Raw genomic sequence first — 20,410 nt, forward strand, 5'->3', positions numbered from 1 at the left:
GTACACCACACTAGTAAGAATAAGTCAGAACAATAATTAATTAAAACTACTTACACTTATTTAAGAGTGTTGCCTTCTTATAGCCCACATATTCAGAAAAATCCTCAAGTTAAAACATAACAGATGAACATTTCTAACATTCACAGAGAAATATAAATAACTACTTATAAATTACTTTTCACACATTATCTCCTGAAGCTTAAAAACAAAAAATATAAAAAATAATAATGGCTGAAATAACTTTACACACTAATAAACAACAAGATAAGTAGATCAATTTGATGCAGACTTCTCACAGTTTCTAGATAATGGTTTAAAAATTCATCCTGATACTTTCATGTTCTGAAGTGTTTGTTGAATGTGACTTAAAATTATTGTTGCAATTGGAACAAATTTTGTTCCTGGATAGCATGTGTTATTTCTTAATTGCTTATGTTGTAAAAGTACACAAAATGGGCATTATTCCCTTCAAACTTTGCTTTTGTGGCCTTGATAATGAAATTTAAGAAATGAACCTATTTTCTATATAAAAACAGGCAAATTTGCACATTTTCATTTATATAAGGTTTGAATAAAACAGCATATGAATCAAGATTTACATGTATCTATACTAAAGTTATATAAAAATCTTGAGAAGTGAGTAGTTTTTCGAGATTTGCGACTATAATGTAAATCATTTTCACATATCAGCCCTCAAATACAGTCTCCCATCATGTTTTCATCATACACTCCCAGGTCACAAAAGCAGAGTTTGAAGAGAAAAATAGGTCTTTTCCATTTACTTTAGGCATAAGCAATTGGGAAATAACACTTTATGCCCAGGAACAAGAAAAAGTAAAAATATTGTTACATAGTGTTACCAGTATTACTTTCTACCAGAATATCACATAAAAGTAGACTTTCAGTTCAAAACCAGAGCCCAAGCTAGCACAAAAGCATATACACTATTTAAGCAGGTACCAAAACCAAAAGATCACAAATCTCATTATATTATTTTAGTTTGAAATATAATTTATGAACAAACTTTGACATACATAGAGTTAAAAGATAGCCAAATTAAGTATTATCTTGAAAACTATTTTAATAGTGGTAACAAATAAAAACTTATGAAAGCATGAAAAAATGGTAATTTGTTTCCTTACTTTAATACTTATAAATTTTCTGAGTACCTGTACATTCTATGTAATCATACTTGATTTTTTACAGTCAATTTCAAGCCTCTATCTTGTACCATGTCAACAGTTACTTTTCTGAATCTTTACATAAGTGTCTGAATTAAAAATAAACTATGAATTATAGAGACAGAGAAAAAGAGAGAACAAGAAAAATAGGAATGATAAAAAAATCTACTGTTAGAACTGAATAATTCACAGCTTATTGCAGTCTCTTGATAAAGTTAATCTATAATCAAACTCTAACATTTACATTTAATCCTTTTGCTAATGCCTTGGGAGATAACACCGACTAGATAACCTCAGTGATCATTGCAATTTCTACACTATAACTTTTAGAATATTTTGCATACTTTCATAAAACTTAAAAGTTTTAGTAAATGTTACAAGTGTTTTGTAGAAACAAAAAGTCAAAATTTTTGAGTATTTTCAACCAAACCTTGTTCATGGATACACATGGAGTCAATGTTTACTGCTCTAAGTGCAAAGTAATTTTCAACTTTCATCTAAATAATCTCTAACACTTCCTAAATCAACATCAAAGATTTTTTTTTTTTCCAAAAACCTTTATATTTTATCTCTTATTTTTCTATCTTACATTAAATAGGACAGATCAATTTGACCAACCTTAGAACAACCATGAAATTTTAAAGGTTGAAAAAAAGGAAATAAAGTGAGTAGTACTGTTTTAGTTTCTTTTAATACAGACAACAAACCTCCATAATACTTTCCCCAAAGCTTCTATTCTAACCTTTTCACATCTAATTCCTATGTTTATTTTACTGGTCAGAAGCTCAACAGGAAGCCTGCCAATCATAAAGAAATGAATCAACACTTCTATCATTAGCATGTTTACATGACACCATAATACAACACTATCAATAGCAAATAAGCTTGTACAGTGCAATTACTAGAACTCTCCAGTGAGTTCATTGCAGTCTTGGCTTGAAGAACACAGTGGGAGAGAATTTATCAGCTTGTTTATAATAAAGTGGTTGAATAAAAAATGTTTATGACAAAGCTCTGTATATAGACCAGGCAAATCCAATTAGCTTGGTAGATATTAAGATGTTAACTATTCTTCCAGAGTGGCTGGCATTTAGCTATATAGGTGTACAAGATGCCTCACTGTATCATTTATTCTTTCAAGTAAAGGAGGAAGAAGACTAGTTAATTTTTCAATATTTAAAAGATACATTTCAGAAAACCAAAACATTATGAATTTAGTGTACTGGTACACAGAAAACCACTAACTTTCTAACAAAGCTATGTAGGTTAAAAAAAAAATCCAATTTTTTTTTTTACAACAATGACTTATTCAACAGACTTCAGCATTTTCAGTCAAATTACAAGTTCCTCCTTCAAGCCAATTACAAATGTCTGATTCATGTACTTTAGAATGTGCGCTTTCTTACATTTATAAACAAGTGCTTAAAAGAAGGTGGTGACAGTAGAAAAGAGGTTTCAAAAGAAAGGAATAATAGGTGAGTGCTACTCTGGTAGGTTTGTAAAATATATTAACATTTCAGCAAATCAAAAATGTGTAAATATTTTGTTTTATATTCTAACTTATAAATATCTGAAGTTTGATCTTCCAATTTTTTAACCACTATAGATGTTGTATGGCAGGCATAATAAAATATAACCTGAGCAATAAAACAAAAACAAATGCTATATGACACACACAAAATATGTTTGAAGTTTCTTTAGATATTTTCTTTCAATTTAAGAAATTAGAACATGTATAATGTTAAATTTTAATTATAAACTATTCTGTGAGGCAATTTTATTGAAATAAAATTAAAGTTGCTTAATTAATTGTTTATCTTATGCAGTCTTACATTGCATGTCAACCCTTTCCACATAAATCATGGATTAAAAGCCATGTTATCATGTTTGTTGACTCGCATTCAAAATTTTATTGAACGACTGTTTCATAAACTTCTCAATAGGTTTAGTATAAAACAGTAGATTATAATTCATATTTAAGTATTATACATTACTCAATTTCTTAATTTAAAAGTAGATATTAAATGAACACATTTAAACACTAAATTTGTGTTGTATAGTATGTTGAATGCACCACTGATTGAAATTAGATGTTTGTGTGTCAAAATACTAAGACTAGTTTGGTATGAATTAAGAACGTAAATGACCTATTTGGACAAGCTAGGATATAAAATAAAAACCTCATATCTTTTCTTTATATTGAAATATCACTTAAGAACTGGAAGAAACACAGTGGCCTGAATCACCTCTTTCCATTTTCAGAAATGGTCCTTCATACACACTTACATTAATATATGACATGTGAATAACCAACTTAAATCTCAGAATATCCCCCTAGTGGCTTTTTCAGCAGTAATAAAATATCAGGAAGCCATTGCATTTTTTGAACCACAATTTCAAGCAGGTAGGTCATGTCTTTAGTCTGCTCAAAAGTACATTTTCTAGACTAAAATCCAGCATAGTTACTAAACTTGATAAATTATAGTGGAATTCTATGGTATCAATATAATATTTAATGAATATTTTTATTATCATAATATATAACCTAAAAAAAGATTATTTCATTTTATATGGCCCATGTTCAAAATTTTAAGAGGCTTAGCAACCTACGTCAAGCAGCAACCAAATACAGAGGTCATAACTGGAAGAGATAATTGTTTGTTTCACTTCTTTATTGTTCTATATTTTAAGAAAACTGGGTTTAATAACTTATTTCTAAATAGCATTAATCTATATACATATATAATAATTGAAATGTGACTATATATTACAAAATACTAGTCTACTAAAACACAGCTAAGACTGGGTCAATTTTATATTACTGGATACAGTTACATGAGTGCACACAATCGACGTCATTGTGACTTCTGTATTGTTAGCCAGGCATAGCTTAAAGGTCATATCATAAAACTAATAAATATATATAAATGTATAATATTACGAGATTCAAGTTATCTAGTCAAAATATTTATGTTTTTGTCATAATTTGCTGTCATTCCAGAAGAAAATAGGCATAATTTATATGTATTTCCTACTATTTTATGTTTATTATGAGATCAGTCATATCTAGAGAACCTGTACAGAGATTCATTGGTAAAAATAACAATTTACTTAAAAAACGTTTGATAACTATCTGGACATTATAAAGATTTTGCATGTGAAATGTGTAGATTTTCTGATGCATAAAAGTATTTTTAATTTTGAAATTAAAATTGCTTTGCATGTTTGACAAGCTATATGCAAAAAGACAAAAAAAGCATGAGAAAAACATTGATTAACAAACCTTAAGACTTACCAAAAAAAATTTGATGTTTTGCTTATGAAGCATTATTATGTTTTCTCATTATATACCAAGTTTTGTTAACATAAGCTTAGTAATTTAATAGTTATAGCCTGAAAACTGTAACAGCCACAAAATAGTTAAAGTCAGTCCCAGGGACCAAGCCCATGCTGAAAGAGTTAAGAGCCTTTGCCACAACATTTTTAATTTTGTCAATACAGTTGGTTAATATGCAAGTAGCATTTCACATTTTCATATCCACATTTTCTGAAATAACTACAGTATGTAAAAAAACAACAACAACAGATCTTTACATTTTATATATTCAATTTCATATCATAAGAAATATTAATGCAGTACAATAAGCAGGATGGAGTGTTTTCTGCTTGGGGATTGCATTCTGGTAATGCAATTGGTAAGAGCATCTTTCACAGCACACTAACATGTTCCTCCAAAAAGGCTTTGTTCAGTAGTTAGACTGATGCATTACAAATCATACAAGTCTGTCAGTGTGTGTGTGTGTGTCTAGCATGAAGATGCCATATTGCATATTTAACAGTTTAAAGATGCCAAGTTGTGTTGTAACTTTGAGAATTAGTTTTATTTCCAGTGGGGGAATTATAAAGTTGTAAAAGTGGAGAGTTGTCAGCTGGGTAAGAATTGCAGTCTTGGAAGACTATTGTGAACCAAGGTTTACAGGATCAAGCCCAGTCACAATGGATTTTTTTAACATCATGATGCTTTATGATACACATTTTTCACAAATACAATTCAACACTTATATTCAGGTAATCATGTTCAAGTAGCACTTTATTAGGAAGTTATAAGAAGAAAGCTATTTAACCTTTTTTATCTGATTTTTGAGCTGTTCTACTTCTAACTGGAACTCTCCAATTTCATTAGCCTTGAGTTTCAACTGCTCCTGGCTACAAGACAGCTGATTCTCTAAATCATTGTTTCTTTCTTTCTCCTTTTCAAGATTTTTCCTAAATGAAGATTATCTTTTATATCAAAATTTACATAAACATTATCAATGAGAGAAAAAAAAAAGATAAAGTTAAAATTCTTTTTTTAACAATTTAATTTTCACAGTATTAAAAGTGTAGATGGGATCCTAATTATGTTATTTAAACAGTTTTACTAGAGCAGTGACAGGACTGAAACAACTCAACTAACCTGGAAGTAAACTTAAGTACAATTACTAGAGATGTCAAATTATAATGCATATTAAGTAAAGGTCAAACAACAAGAGTTCAGTGACAGAAACAAAAATCAGAGTTTTGGATGTTATATTGTAAAAGAGAAACAATTATGGTAGAAATGTTATATTGAATCCACTCTTTTATGAAGGTTAAAATATTTAATGTTTTTTGTTTCAATCCATACAATTTGTTTTTTTGTTGTTGCTTTTTTATTCCTGACCTCAAGCACTGACTTGGACTACAACTATTTTATTAGCCTAAAATGTAACATGAATGGAGCTGTGTGATGTGTGGTTTTACTCAGTCCTAAATCCATGTCAAATGGCCTCAGCCTTATTGTTTTATATTGTTTGAGCATTATTTGAATAATCTGAAAATGACTGAAATGGTTAGAAATGAAACATTTTCAATTGGAAATACATATTACTTTTGTTCTAGTTCAAAATAACAAGGCAATCCAATTTCACTAACTCCATAAACTGTTAATCCACACAATGCTAGTTTGACTACATGTGAATAATAATATTTCTTTCCAAAAAATAATTTTAACACAAACTATTTTGTACGCATTGTTTGAATGCATAATCATAAACTTCTCACGAATTAAGTGCTTTGATTCACAAAATAAAGTTACATCATACTAAAGCAGATGTTTCAGACTATAATCATACCAAGATGAAGCTAGTATTTGAACAATGTGCATGATAATAAATTTAATACACAAAACAGCATACATCAGCATTCTTTATTCTAGCATAATTTTATTTAGAGGCAAGATGAGTAACATGTTGAATATGTTAGAAAAATCAGTTCTGTACTAAAACATTTCATTAGTAAATGTGGCATTTTACGCTAAATCTTACTTGATTTCATCTAACAGCATCTCTTCTCGCTCCTTGGATTTTTGTTTAAAAGCCTTCATCAATTCCATAGCCTTCTTCTCTGTTATAGACCTGTCTTGTCTTTCTACTTCTAATAGCCTTTTTATTGTCTGAAGGAAAAAAATATATCAGTTACTGAAACATACCAACTTCTGATCAAAACAACCCACCTCACAGTTTAGAACAAAAAATTATCCTAGTATTAATGTGGTTAACTGCTCTTACTTATATGATTAGAATGAATTGTTCCAACACTTTGAAACACTCAGTGGTAACTGAGCCATACTTCCAGCGATATCTTGCAAGGTATAGCCAGTTTAAGAGATTTACGTTAGTCCTACATTCACATACTTGTTAACATTACAAAATAATACTTATAATGAAAATATATAATTTAAAATAAAAATATATTAAAAATAAATATATATCACACACTAATAAATATTGTTAAAGATATAACTCATTAAATGTTAAAGAAAAATTTTAAAATCTACTACAAATTTCTTAAGTAACATAGATATACAATTTTCCATAATTCAGGAATACTACTTTTACCTATAACAAGAATGACCTAAACACTTTTAAATATTCAAAACAACTTTTTATCATTACTAGTAAGAGTGAACAGCATTCAAAATCAACCTTTGGCAACAAATTAAAATTTTCATAGACAAAACAGCTGAGTGTAAACATATTTCAGATTTTTTTTTGCACAAAAAACTTGCACAAATTCAATTACATTATAAAAATGATAGTTATGTCAAACTTTGTTTATATAGAAAGCTTGTTGTATTAATTCCATTATTCTAAAGCATATAATTCTTATAGTATTTTTTTTACACTACTAATTATATATAACTGGCTGTAACAAGTAGATAATCTTGCTACATTTTATTAAGAAAATAGTTTCATAAAAGTCCTGTATCCAGGAAATATAATTGTATTACCCACTTATCAGCTTACCTTTCAGCTCATTTATTAGTAAAGAATTACAGGATGTAATGAGTGTTAGGACACTTATAATTTCTCTATAGGCACTTACCTCCTCTCACATAAATAGCTATTCTTGTTCAATGCTGCCCTCGATAGACATTATTTTTTGCATGCCACAAGCCTTGAAGCTCTCATCCATCTGTTAATCAACTGATTCAAATGCATCTCCCATGCAAATAATCATGTGATAACTCTCCATCAATAGAGTGTGACACATTCTATTCAATTCTACCAAACTACCACTTTGAGTTTAGGCAGAGAATGGGAAATGAATGTATCAGATACAGTCTCAGTGCTTGGCAAACAAAGAACCTCCCAATGGACAACAGGGTATACATGTAGGGAAAAGGAAAGGGCATGATCACAGTGAAAACAAGGAAGTGATGATAGGAAAAAGGATAGAAAAAAAAAAGTAAATTAAATCACAATCCAATCCCAACTGGTCAGATAGGAAGGAAAAATAATTCACAAAGAAGTGAAGTAAAGGATAGAAACTGTAAAAAAATGGATTCAACAAAAAACAAATAAATGTGAAAACAATAAAACAATTCATAGCAAATACTGGACAAAGAAAATCATTTGCATCCCACCAAGAAGAAAGGTGGAAGACATTAAGAAAAAAACAAAAGAAGCATATCACATGAACCACTAAAATGTAGTTAAATAAAATTAATCTAGAACAAAAGAAACAAATCATGCCAAAACACCTGAGAAAACCAAAGCAGTGCTGTCCAGAAACAACGAATCAGAAAGACCTGAACAGAGTGACATGGATGAACAAATATTTGAAAAATAAAACTGATGGAATGAGAAAAAAAAATAAAGTTATAAACTGGAGGTAAACCAAAAACAAGATAGGTACATTATTTGGAAGTGATTAAAGAGTCAAAAACAGTTGTATATAGGAGAAGCAAAAGATTATTCCCAGGGAAATAGTGAGTTGGGACAAACACACCTTGGACTAGCAGGCATGTCATGATGTGAAGGGGATAAGACCCTTTTGTCTGTAGATCACTAATATAAGCCTCCTAATGATTGACCCCACCCCCTCTCCACACACACACCTTGGGAGATAAGCATCAGGGAAAAGAAACAATTGAGAAAATGGGGGAAGACATAAGTCAAGTATGTTGGTTCAAAATAGGACATCCATTGCTTACAAAGAATGAGTGTACCCTTGCAAGTGATATAATCCACCACTATCAAAAAGTCAAAATGAAACAAGACTAGTCAAATCTAGAAGAGGGTGAACTAAAGCACCTTGGACTGGGGAAATGCCTGGGTGTGAAGCCTCCTCCTTGAATATGGGTATTGACCAATTTAACAAAACTATGGAAACCAAATAACTACAGATAATAATAGTAAATATTAAGTTATTCAAAAACCACAACAGCATAACATATTACCTTTCTCAAGTCAGTAGACTATATGCCAGAATGTGTGGGCCTCTAAACTCAAGATGAGACCCAAGGAAGGTCAGCTCATTGAACAATCAATCTTCCAACAAAGTAAAGCTGAAAATCTGTTGAGAGAGTACTGCCACCTAAAGCCTGAGCAAATGAGCTGGTAGAACATACAGTCTCTGAGGTGGTAATGCAGAATTCATTATGCAAAATAAATAACCAAACACAACTGTGTTGATAGCAAGAAATAAAAGATTTGTAATGAAGTAATAAATTCTGTAATCAGGTAGATATAGAAAATAATTTCACTTTGGAATAACTCAACAAGTTACAAATATCACTACTGGATAATAAAGAGTAAACCTGATGAGAGAAATTAATATAAAAATACTGAAAAAAAATTAAAATTAACACTCAAAGAGAGCATAAACCAGATGCTACAACTTGAATACTGCCAAACAAGAAGTGACAGCTTGGCAGAATTGAATAGCAGGAGTCACATGCATCAAGAGATCTGATAAAGGGTTGTTGCAATGATGATTTGAATACAAGATGCACTTGAATCATTCTATTCAAAGATGGATTAGAGCTTCAAGGCTTGTGGCCTTTTTGCATATAGAACAAGAATAGCTATTTAGGTGAGTAGAGGTAAATGTACTGTATCAGAATCATATTTTAAACACTTTCTATAGCTATCACAGTTCTGGAATACATAGCTCGTCTACACATAGCTTATAATTCATTTACATTTATTCTGTGTATTTTAATTTTATATGCATAACATATAAAGACTTGGTAAATCATAACTTTCCTTGTTGAATTTTATAATAGAGTAATTTTCACTTTTACATGTTATTTAGTAAAAACAGAAACAAAAACAAATATCAACAATACAAGTGTCTATACTGAATAACTGATTAAAGTCACACTGCGATCATGTGACTTTTTGGTAATTGTAACAAGCCTGATTTAAGGGGCAAAGTGAAATTATAGGTTGGTGAAGACAAAAACACTGATATTACTTGCATATATAAAAAGAAACATTCAAAGGAGTAATACTGAAGAAAATAATTGTTTTCTCTATTTTCTTTTCGTCTTTCAATTTTATTTCAAAATGTCAGTGGTTCATCCAGAAACACAGAAATATGTAAGCTACTATTTTAACAAAATACAGAAAAATTATTAATGTACATAGAGTAGTTATTGTAATTACTTTTTGAATAAAGTTTAAAAACCTAAGAAAAATGCCCTCATATGCCACTAATAGAATTTACACAAAGAAAAAAAACCCTCAGAAGAATAAATGATGTTTACTTTAACTTCTGACTCTAGCTGTACAAGATCTTTCTGAAGAGAATCTCTCTCTTCTTCTACAGTATGATGCTGGTTATCCTTATGTTCCAATTGTAATTTTAGCTGTACAATTAGTTCTTGGTGTTCAGACTCTTTGCTTTTTAAAGAACATAGCTCCTGCTGGAGAAGATGTAATTCTTTCTTAGAATCTTCTGTATTTACAGACTTAACAGGAGAACAGAAACTTCCTTCCAAAAAACCAGACCTTCATGAAAAATTACAGGAATTAGTAACAATGTCACTTTTGGAAATTATATTCTTACCTCTAGATAAACAGTTGTCAAATTACTAATCTATGTCTCTTTCTTGCACTTTTAATAAATTATTTTATTTAAAACTCAACTTTTTTCTTAAACTATAGAAATGCTTTGAATAAGCATAACAAGAATAAGTGTCAAAAATTAATATGAATCTTACATCACAATTATTACATAACTTATTGACCTATGAACAAAATAGGCTTAAGTGTTTAAAACTCTCCAAACTTTAAAATATAATAATTATACAAAAATGAATGTATGTAAGAAAGTTACAAGTGGGCCAAAAGTTGGGGTAAGGAAAGGTATACAATATACCTTAAAAAATTCAAAGATTGAAAAAATACTTAAATCCTATCCCAAGTAACAGAATAATATCCAAGTATTGAATGGAGAAACAGTGGATATTAAAGCAAAACTGTAAAAAAACTTGGCACACACACTCAAATTTTGCAGATTCTCAAAAATTAACAGAGTTTCAGAACACTGTAGAGAAGGCAGTGAAAAACAAGAAACTGTTCCAAATACATGATTAATTCTTACAGACTTTTTACTAGCAAAATACATCATAAAGACTGTGGTTAATTCATGTACGTAAAGATAGATCACATGTATACAGTAACAATACAACCCTATATCATTAGGCTAGGTTTAGATTAACTAAACTGTTTTAAGGTATTTAAATGCCTAATCCCATGATGTCAATATTTACATAGCTTACATCAAAATAAAATTGTGTAATTGTCACAAGAGTACTTTAAGAGTCATATCCTTTTAGTGCAAATAGCAGTGATTGTTCATATTTTATTTACTAATTGTGCAGAGTCTGACAGTTTTCTGCCCTCAAACAACTCATGAACAAGTTGAATCAGGAATGTCTAAGAACTTTAGTTAGAATTTCAATGGATTCCCCAAAACAAAGTTATTCAGAGTGTGAACTAATTTTGATAAAAGTACTTAAGTATTTTAACACTCTAAAAGAGAACAGACAACATATAAACTTGTAGATCAATTTGTTGAACTGTCTTTTATATCAAGCTTATAAGATTTAATGAAGTATTTTCATGTTTATAAAATGCATTCTAATGGCATTGAAAAATGGTTTAAACGAAAGATAATAAAAAATTTATAGAAGGGAAGTGTCAAAAGATGCAAGAGGTTTTAATTCATGAGCTTATCAGAATGACTGACTGAAAATAAGTTTCTAATGTTTAAAGACGAAAAACTTATTGTTAATAAAAAAGAAAATTATAGCAACATAAAACATGCCACTATAACTATAACAAAAACTACGATTAAATAAATGACTTTTAAAAAACAACATCATAAACAGGCTTAGTTTACCTATCAACCTGGGAACTGACACATCTAGTGTAAGTAAAGCCAACAAATGGTAAGTTTTTTCCACCGAATTCTTTATTTTTCATCAGTTCTACTCCTGATGGCCTAATAGCTTCATGTTCAAATTCATCAAAGTTTGAAGTGTCATCTTGACTACTGATGTTTGGAACAAATGGTGGTACAGCTGAAAAAAATATCCTTATGTTTGAAATGAAATAAATTTTAAACAATTAAAGAGTGGATGTCATTTCTTTTTCTGATGCCAAATAAATATATTTCCTTCTTATATACTTATAAGTGTGTCATTCAACATAATATTCTTTCTCTTATTAATACTTTCTATGCAAGGTTGAAAAATGAATTTTTATTTCAAACTTTATTTGATGCAACATATTTGCTGTTTAAGTAAGTACCTGTAACCTGTCTGTTTTTATCTACATATATAAAAATAGCTGTTTAACTAGAATTAGTTCTATTACTCTAGCTTATGAAGTAAAAACAAAATCTAGAAAAGCAGGTCCTTACTGTTCAGTGCATGCATGATAAAAGAAAATAATAATATCACCTAATTTTATATTTTAAAATATAACAAATTTACACATTTACAGAAAATCTCCTAGCTTCCCAAATTTATGAACTTTATTTATTAATTAAGATATATAAAGAACCATATACAAAATAATGTAGCATTTATTATTTTTTGGATAAATCACAAAGAAAGGTTTTTGTCTCTGTATTAAAACAACTTTGGAGCCTCACATGTCATCATTATCCATTTGTCACATTTAATTATATTCTCTCTGATGACCATGAATCTTGATAACAACTCTGTACTTTTTATTACAAGACACACTATAATAAGCCTTCCATGCTCTAATCACCCTACTTCCTCATTGCTTTCTATCCATAATCCATTTAATTTACAAGAACAATAGTTTTCCAGCACCTCTTTTAACAGTCCAATCCACAGCAGCTGCATTATAGGAGTTGCTTGAAGTATGCAATTCTTGAATAGATATGTGTGGAAGCAGCTTTGGTAAGAGTTACCTGTATCACTTTTCCAAATATAGAACATTCTTGATTGTTACATTCTGTTGCTTAGAGACCTGGACAGACTTTGTCAATGACCTTTATATTTATGGATTCACCTATTAAAAGTGGCACACTGTTTACCATGGCTACAGTTTAAAATGTTGCAGGTCTCTTTCTAGTTGATCCTAGAACCACAAGTTGATCAATATTCCTTCGCTTTTGAAGACTATTAAATAAATGTGATATCTACATCTTGGTACTTCTAAATTCTATGTCTGAATACATCTTTTATCATCTGAGTGCATGAATAATTTGCACAAGAGAAAGATGTTACCTACCCTTCCCAAAAGAAATCAATTTTTTGTGACATCATGCCATTTACAAATTGCTGAACAATGTCAAAATATAGTTCTGACATGTGCCTTTCCAGAGCAAATTCACTTCTATTTATTAAGTGAATTGATAATTTTAAAACTTAAAATTGTTTTAATATAATGTAGTAAAAGCTCAAGGTCTTGCATTTTTCCAAAGTTCATATGAGAAATATACATATATAGTATTAAATCTTCTCTAAAACAAAACTTTACAGGAATAAAAATCATTCTTTGCACAAAAGTGAGCAAACAGGAAGTACACAATTATCTAGATTACATTCAACTGCTTTTCTGAAGCCATGAATTAAACCTAATGTATTCTGCTTAATCTAATAAGGACAAAAAAAATTTAAAAAATTCATGGAAAACAAAAATTTAACTATATGTTATTGTAAAAACCAATTTTACCTCCTTAAACTCAAGCAGACACTTCCAGCATCTGGTCAAAAATCCCAATTTACTCACTGGATGTCTCTTTGGACTAAAACTAATACAAACCATGTTATTGTCCATTTTTATAAATAGACCAGAAACTCCATGAAGCAATGCCATTTATTTTGGAACAAATTTTAGATCAATTTCAGACCTGTTTTTTTCAGTATGTTCAGTGATCTGTATACATTAATTGGCAAAACAAAGATGGTGAATGGAAAGAAGCCACAAAAAGATTTTATTGCTGAGCAAACAATGAGTCCAGTCAATCCAGATAATTGAATAAGGGAGAGATGATTATGGTGATTCTGATCTTGAATTTGACTTAAAAAGAAACTTGTGACGAAAGCAACACAGAACAGTCATCAAGACTCAGTTCCAGTGTTTCTCAATCAGTTGATCAGAAGGGGAGCATCACCTCAAACAAGACCTTATGGTACAAAGGGACCATGAAAGTGAGCTCCAGCTAAGCCCGATCTAAATCCACTACCAGAGCCAAAGGTCATGATTGAGCTGAGGTAGATCTGGAAGATAAGTCTGTCAAAAGTAATGACTGAGTTGTTGCCAAAGAACAGTCATAATCCTAGTATACATGCTGAAATCAATAAATGATAAAACAACTCTCATCAACTGTTTCAGAGCTTTGTACCTCAAGATAGCTGGTATGGGTATTAAAACTTTAAATTTCAATCAATGTTTTAATACCCACACCAGCCATCTTGAGATACATTTTTACTTCAAGTGGGTTTCTCATCATTATGAATGTTTCAGAGCTCTGTTTTACAAAAAAGTGTAAAAAATACTTTTATCACTGCTATCAATGAGTATGCCAAAGTACAAGTTGCAAAGAAAACACCTGCTCAGAGATGGTTAAGGTACTTAAACTGGACTTTCTTTGCCCACTAGAACTTGCTAAAGTTTTTGAAATGACAACATCAACAGGCATCAAAAAACAACCTAACAGTCAAGACTAATTTGCCAACCACCAATCTCTCTACATACAAATTATTCAACAGAGAGGTCTGAAGCTATTTACTCAACACTGTTTCACATGGATACCCCTGATGCTGTAGAGTAAAATAAAATTAAGAAAACAGAAATGTGATAAAGGTATGGTGATAATTGTTATTTTAGCAAAATACATAAATTAATTATGGGTCTAGAGAGTTAACACTAGATTGTTAGTCAAACAAACTTTACAATGGTTGAATAACAATTGTACTGAATTTCATAAAGTAATTATATATCAAAGTTTCATTTCAAACACACAAAACATCAATTTTCTACCATTATATATATTACACGCTAAAAGTAAATCATCTTAAGTCTCAGTATAACTTATAACTATTTTTAATACAAAAAGAAAAATTTCTTAATACTTACTCTGAAGCATGTTGTTCCAGTCCACATCAACAAAGAATTCATGCTCACAAAGTTCACTGTACCCTAAACGCAAAGATGATTCTTTCAAGAGCCTTTTTATCAAATCTCTAGCTGATACTGATATATCTGGCTCATCAGGAAAAGTCAAAGATTTCTAAAATTGAACAATATAAGGTAGTTGTATAGATAAGAATATAATATAGCACCTTTAGCATTTCTCAGTTCTATATCTGCTACACGAGAAATTAACAGTAACAAATATTAACTTGTCTATCCATTATTACACACAATATTGTATGATTCATAATCATTACTTTAGTTAGGTCACTCTACAACAATTACAAACATCAAAATGTTAAAAATACATAAAACATACTCAAAAAACAACCTAACAAGCTTACAGTCACATGAAACACAAATCTTCAGAAGGAAATAATGAAGATGGATAAAAGTACAAGTATACCAAGTATTAACAAGTTCTGCTAGATTCATTGACTAACAAGACTTTTAACTCTGAATGGTCAAATACAAATAGAAAATAAAGTTTTGCAAAACAATTTGTAAAGATACATATATCAAGGGTACCAAAAAACAAAAAAATGAAAAGTACAAATAAAAATAAGTGCCAATTACCATAATGACATTACATCACCTTCTTTTCCAAGCCTAAACTTGATGTTCAGTATCAGAAATAATTATAATAAAATACTAATGATACATACAGCTAGAATGAATGGGTAAAAGATTAAAAAACAAATAAACTGCTCTTTTCAAGAATTATCTTTGAATCTCTTTAAAAGTACCATAACTATGCAGACAAAACAGATGCTCATCACAGCTGATAAATCAGAAAAATAAAACTAAAATGTGCAAATATCTGCACTCCATGAGACAACTACAAGTTATTCTCAAAATACAAGGACAAGCAGAACAAAATGCAATTACTTCATTAAAGTCAAGCTCCAGAAATCAACACCTGAAGTTACAATTTATTGTGTGACCTTAACCAGATTAAAAGTTCTAGAATCAGAATGTAGAAAAAATTTCACAATAATAAGAACATGAGAAAGTATGACAATTTGAAAAGTCAGCAAAAATAATGCAAATGAACTAGCGACATAATGTTATACCATACTTTCAAAAAAATACTTTACTCTTTTAGAAAAAAAATGTAAATGTTTGTAAGAATATATTTTCTAAATATGTTGAACTTTCATATTTGTATGTTATAACAATCAGTGTAAAATACTGAACAATATAATGTATGAAGTCACTGTAAAATATATTTAGGATCTTAATAGAAATTAGTGAGATTAACTGCAACTATAATAGTATTGTTTAATTTCAGTTATGTGACTTGCATGTTATTAGGGAACCCATAATCAGCATTCATAGAGTAAGATCTTCTTGGTGCATAGACAGTATAGGAAAATGTATTTAAAAAAGCCTTAAATGTCCATTCAAAACTAAATGAAGAGTGAGTACACTGAAAAATTATGTTGGTTAAAAAGTGTAAGGTAGTTTATTTTATATATATATCAGTAACATAGTTTTGCATTTAAATTACTTTTTTGAAACATTTTGTATTTATTTCAAACTCCCTATTTACAACAAAAATAAATAGTATAAATCTCAACTGTCTTTAACTTTCTCCCCTGCCATTTAAAAAAATCTTAATTTATTAAAAATTATAGAATAAATATTTTGAATTTTATATCATCACCAAACAAACCTTAAAGTTCATGATGTTACTGTAGGTTGCAACCACTTTATCATCTGTGAACGGTGTGGCCCCATAAAGCATCTCATAAGCTACAATCCCAAGAGACCACCAATCACACTCTACTCCATATTCAGTACTACTGGATGGTCCACCATTCATGGCTAGCAGCACTTCTGGTGCAATATAATCTGGTGTTCCAACTGGCATCCTGCTTGTAACCTGAAATAACAAAATAATAATTTCTTTAGAACATAATTATTACATCACCAAAGATTAACAATGACAAAAAACAGGAATGAATTAATACAAGTGTGAAATTTTTCAACTATTTTGATATTAGCTGAAACTCTAAAACACAGTAATCAGTCTTAATATTAACAAGCATAGTGTAGCACCTAACTTTATTTTCCTTGATTCTTTAAAGCATTTGAATTAGAAAAATATTCTAATGATATTCCTTCTTTTAATAAACTTAATACTTCTACTACTAAAAACTACAAGGTTATCCTTAATGATTCCAAGAAGAACCAAATTCAATGAATGTACATAGTTTAAGGGGTTGTTTTTCTTAGACGTAATAAAAATTAAATTTCTTTTCTCTTAAATATATCTCTAACTCAAATATCTTGATCTTTCAAAAAAGAGAGAGAGAGAGAATGGGTTATGATACATAAAAAAGAAGCATACTGTATTGTGTTCACTGAGTTTTGCAGCAGAACCAAAGTCAGCCAGTTTGATGTGACCTATCCTGTCTATCAAGATGTTATCAGGTTTTATGTCTCTGATGTGAGAAAAACAAAAAATCTTGGTTATTAGAAGAAAAAAAGTAAATAAAGAATCATACTTTATACAAATAAAATGTACTACATCAGCAAAAAAATATTAAATATAAAGCATCACCAATTACACATAGAAGATTTAACTTCAGAAATAATGCAAGTTTTTTTAAAAATTTTATGTCCCTAATCTATTATATCATTCCAAAACACAAGCAAGTGAGAGAAGCCTATGAAAACTAAAGGTGTGTAAAATTGGAATACTTAATACAAAATTTTTCAATGTAACAATTAGGTAATCAGCTTCTATATTATTAAAACTAGAATTTAAAATTATAAGAGAAGATTAAAAAGTTCACAATGTAGTAAAAACAACTGCACACAAACAACACAAATAGAAGTAAAACATCTTAGTTGAGTCTACAAGTAAAATATTTGGGTCATACATGTAGATAAATCAAGTAGTCATTGCTACCACAGGTTTTCAATGGCATTAAGAAATGTATTTTAAAATTCACTTTGAACCAACTGATAATACTAAATTATTAATGCTTCCTTAAAACAATTTGCTTTAATTACAAACTTCATGCAACATGTTGTCCCCTAATCAAAGAACAGTTAAAATTTTGCCTGATCACTAACCTGGTCACAAACAATGATGTAGTCAATTTTATTGTATAACACTATGTAACAAAATTTTACTTTTTCTTGTTCCTGGACAGAAGGTGTCATTTCCCAATTGCTTATGCCTAAAGTAAATGGAAAAAGACCTAGTTTCCTCTTCAAACTTTGTTTTTGTGACCTGAGTAATGAAATTTTCAAATTTACCCATTTTCCAGAACATTCCAAGTAGATTCAGTGCTGAGTAGCTGACAGAGAATTTTCTCGAATTTATGAGAATTTTCAAGAACCTTTCAGGATTTTTCTAGAACTTTCCATAGTAATACATATTCAGGGCTCACCACTTCAATTTAGTTTTAGCTATCTTAGTGACCACAGATCTATCTGATTTTATCAGAGATGGCATCAAGAAGCTGCAAGCATTCTCCAGATGCATTCTGCTATGTATGTTGCCAATTTATCGAGACAAGAGTGAAAAAGTACTCTGTGACAGCATATGCTAAAATGTATGAAGCCTACAAGGCATATTTCAGCATGCCTGTTGGGGGTCAAGACAAACCTTGGGCATCTCATTTTACCTGCGAGCACTGCAAAAAAACTCTAGAAGGTAAGACAGACAATTTTTGCTTGCTTGAGTAGTAAGATTTTATAGTATACAAATTTTAGACCTTATAAAATTTAATTTTTTTTAAATTTCCAATAGTGTAGAAAAAATATCACATATAAAATATTTTGCATGAACCTGTTACACATTAGTTGTGAATGAAATAAATTTATTCTTCATAATAACAATTTTATTTTGCTCTTTTGCAGGATGATACAGAAGGGAAAAGAGAGCCATAAAGTTCACTATTCCAAGAATTTGACGTAAACCCATTGACCACTCAAGCGATTGCTACTTCTGCATGGTGGACCCTTCCAAACATTGGGCTGGCAAGAATGCATCTGCTATTATGTATCTGGACCTTCCATCATCTATCGCCCCAGTTCCACACTGCCCTGAGCTCCCTGTACCTACTCCGCCCAGTACACGTGTGACACGACATTCTAGCAATACATTATTCAGGACGTTACCTCATGCTTAGGCTTAACATTTATTCTTCATTTAAAACTGTAGTATAGGACAGTGCTGTGGGTGGATTTGAAGTCAAGGGATATTTTATCTTTAATTGCAAATTTTCTCCAAGTGTTCATTATTTTTTGTACTGATGTCAAGGATAAATGATACACTGTAGATAATGTTGTGTTGTTGTTTGGTGTCTTGGTGTAAACTTTGTGTGTTAAGTTTCAAGTTTTTATTCCAGTGGTTGTGTAGAAATTCTTTGATGAAGGTAAGTAGAAATTTATTGGTGTGAATGAAGGAATGCTTTTGAATGTTTATACAGTTCATTTTAATTTATGTAGTCAGTTGAGCAAAGCCTTGAAGCTGAGTCTATGAGGGTTTTTTTTAATATGTTGATTTTTTTGTTTCGATTCATTGGTGAAATTACAGAAGATGTACAAGGCTGTGCGAATTGTTTCTTCATATGAATTTTGGTTTAGAACTGTGTTGAATCTAATAATGTTGAGGTGATAAAAGATAGCTGTTTGTTATTCTTATATTTAATGGTGAATTTAACATTGGGGTGAATGAAGTTTGTAGGTTCCAAAAAGTATGTGTTCAGTTTTAAAATGTAAAAGAAATTTTGATAGGTCAGATGGTCAGCCGAGTACGTACATTATATAAAGTCATAACTGTCTGGTTATAACCAAATTCTTCTCTAAAACCTCTAGACACAGAATGTTAAAACAATTAACTTGGTCAAGCAACATATATATACAGGCTTCCTGTATGCCCACACCTGTATCATCCATACAAAAATGTATCGCAAACACCAGTAAATGTCTTTTCACCCTACATAAATATATATATACACACACACATAGCATTTCTAATAATCTCATTATCCAACCCAACTAACAAGTACTAGTATCCATCAAAAAAGGCCTCTTAGGCAGTGGATTATGGATGATAAAAGGTTTGAAATGTTAGTTTTAACACTTTCTAGTTTGAGCCCAAAATGGAAAAATCAAGAACTTAGAGAAAAAAACATCTGCAATTTACAAATTATTTATCACAAATTTTAGGCTTATTACTTAAGTATGAAGTTTATGATAAGTTACACATTACTCCCATCA

General features: G+C 30.1%; 1 protein-coding gene across 5 annotated transcripts in view; it reads right to left on the reverse strand.

The window, feature by feature from the left end:
- LOC143236858 (citron Rho-interacting kinase-like) overlaps positions 1-20,410 on the reverse strand; it is a 39,868-nt gene that overhangs the window by 164 nt on the left and 19,294 nt on the right. For all 5 annotated transcript variants that reach the window (XM_076475485.1, XM_076475486.1, XM_076475488.1 and 2 more), the window contains exons 5-11: positions 17,523-17,616; positions 16,845-17,054; positions 15,113-15,266; positions 11,895-12,075; positions 10,255-10,498; positions 6,527-6,654; positions 5,306-5,447 (exon numbers count right to left, since the gene is read on the reverse strand). In XM_076475485.1, the coding sequence (XP_076331600.1) occupies positions 5,306-5,447; positions 6,527-6,654; positions 10,255-10,498; positions 11,895-12,075; positions 15,113-15,266; positions 16,845-17,054; positions 17,523-17,616 (1,153 nt within the window). The remainder of the gene's footprint in view (positions 1-5,305; positions 5,448-6,526; positions 6,655-10,254; positions 10,499-11,894; positions 12,076-15,112; positions 15,267-16,844; positions 17,055-17,522; positions 17,617-20,410) is intronic.

Source organism: Tachypleus tridentatus, chromosome 13, assembly GCF_004210375.1.
Source record: "Tachypleus tridentatus isolate NWPU-2018 chromosome 13, ASM421037v1, whole genome shotgun sequence".
Lineage (NCBI taxonomy): Eukaryota > Metazoa > Arthropoda > Merostomata > Xiphosura > Limulidae > Tachypleus > Tachypleus tridentatus.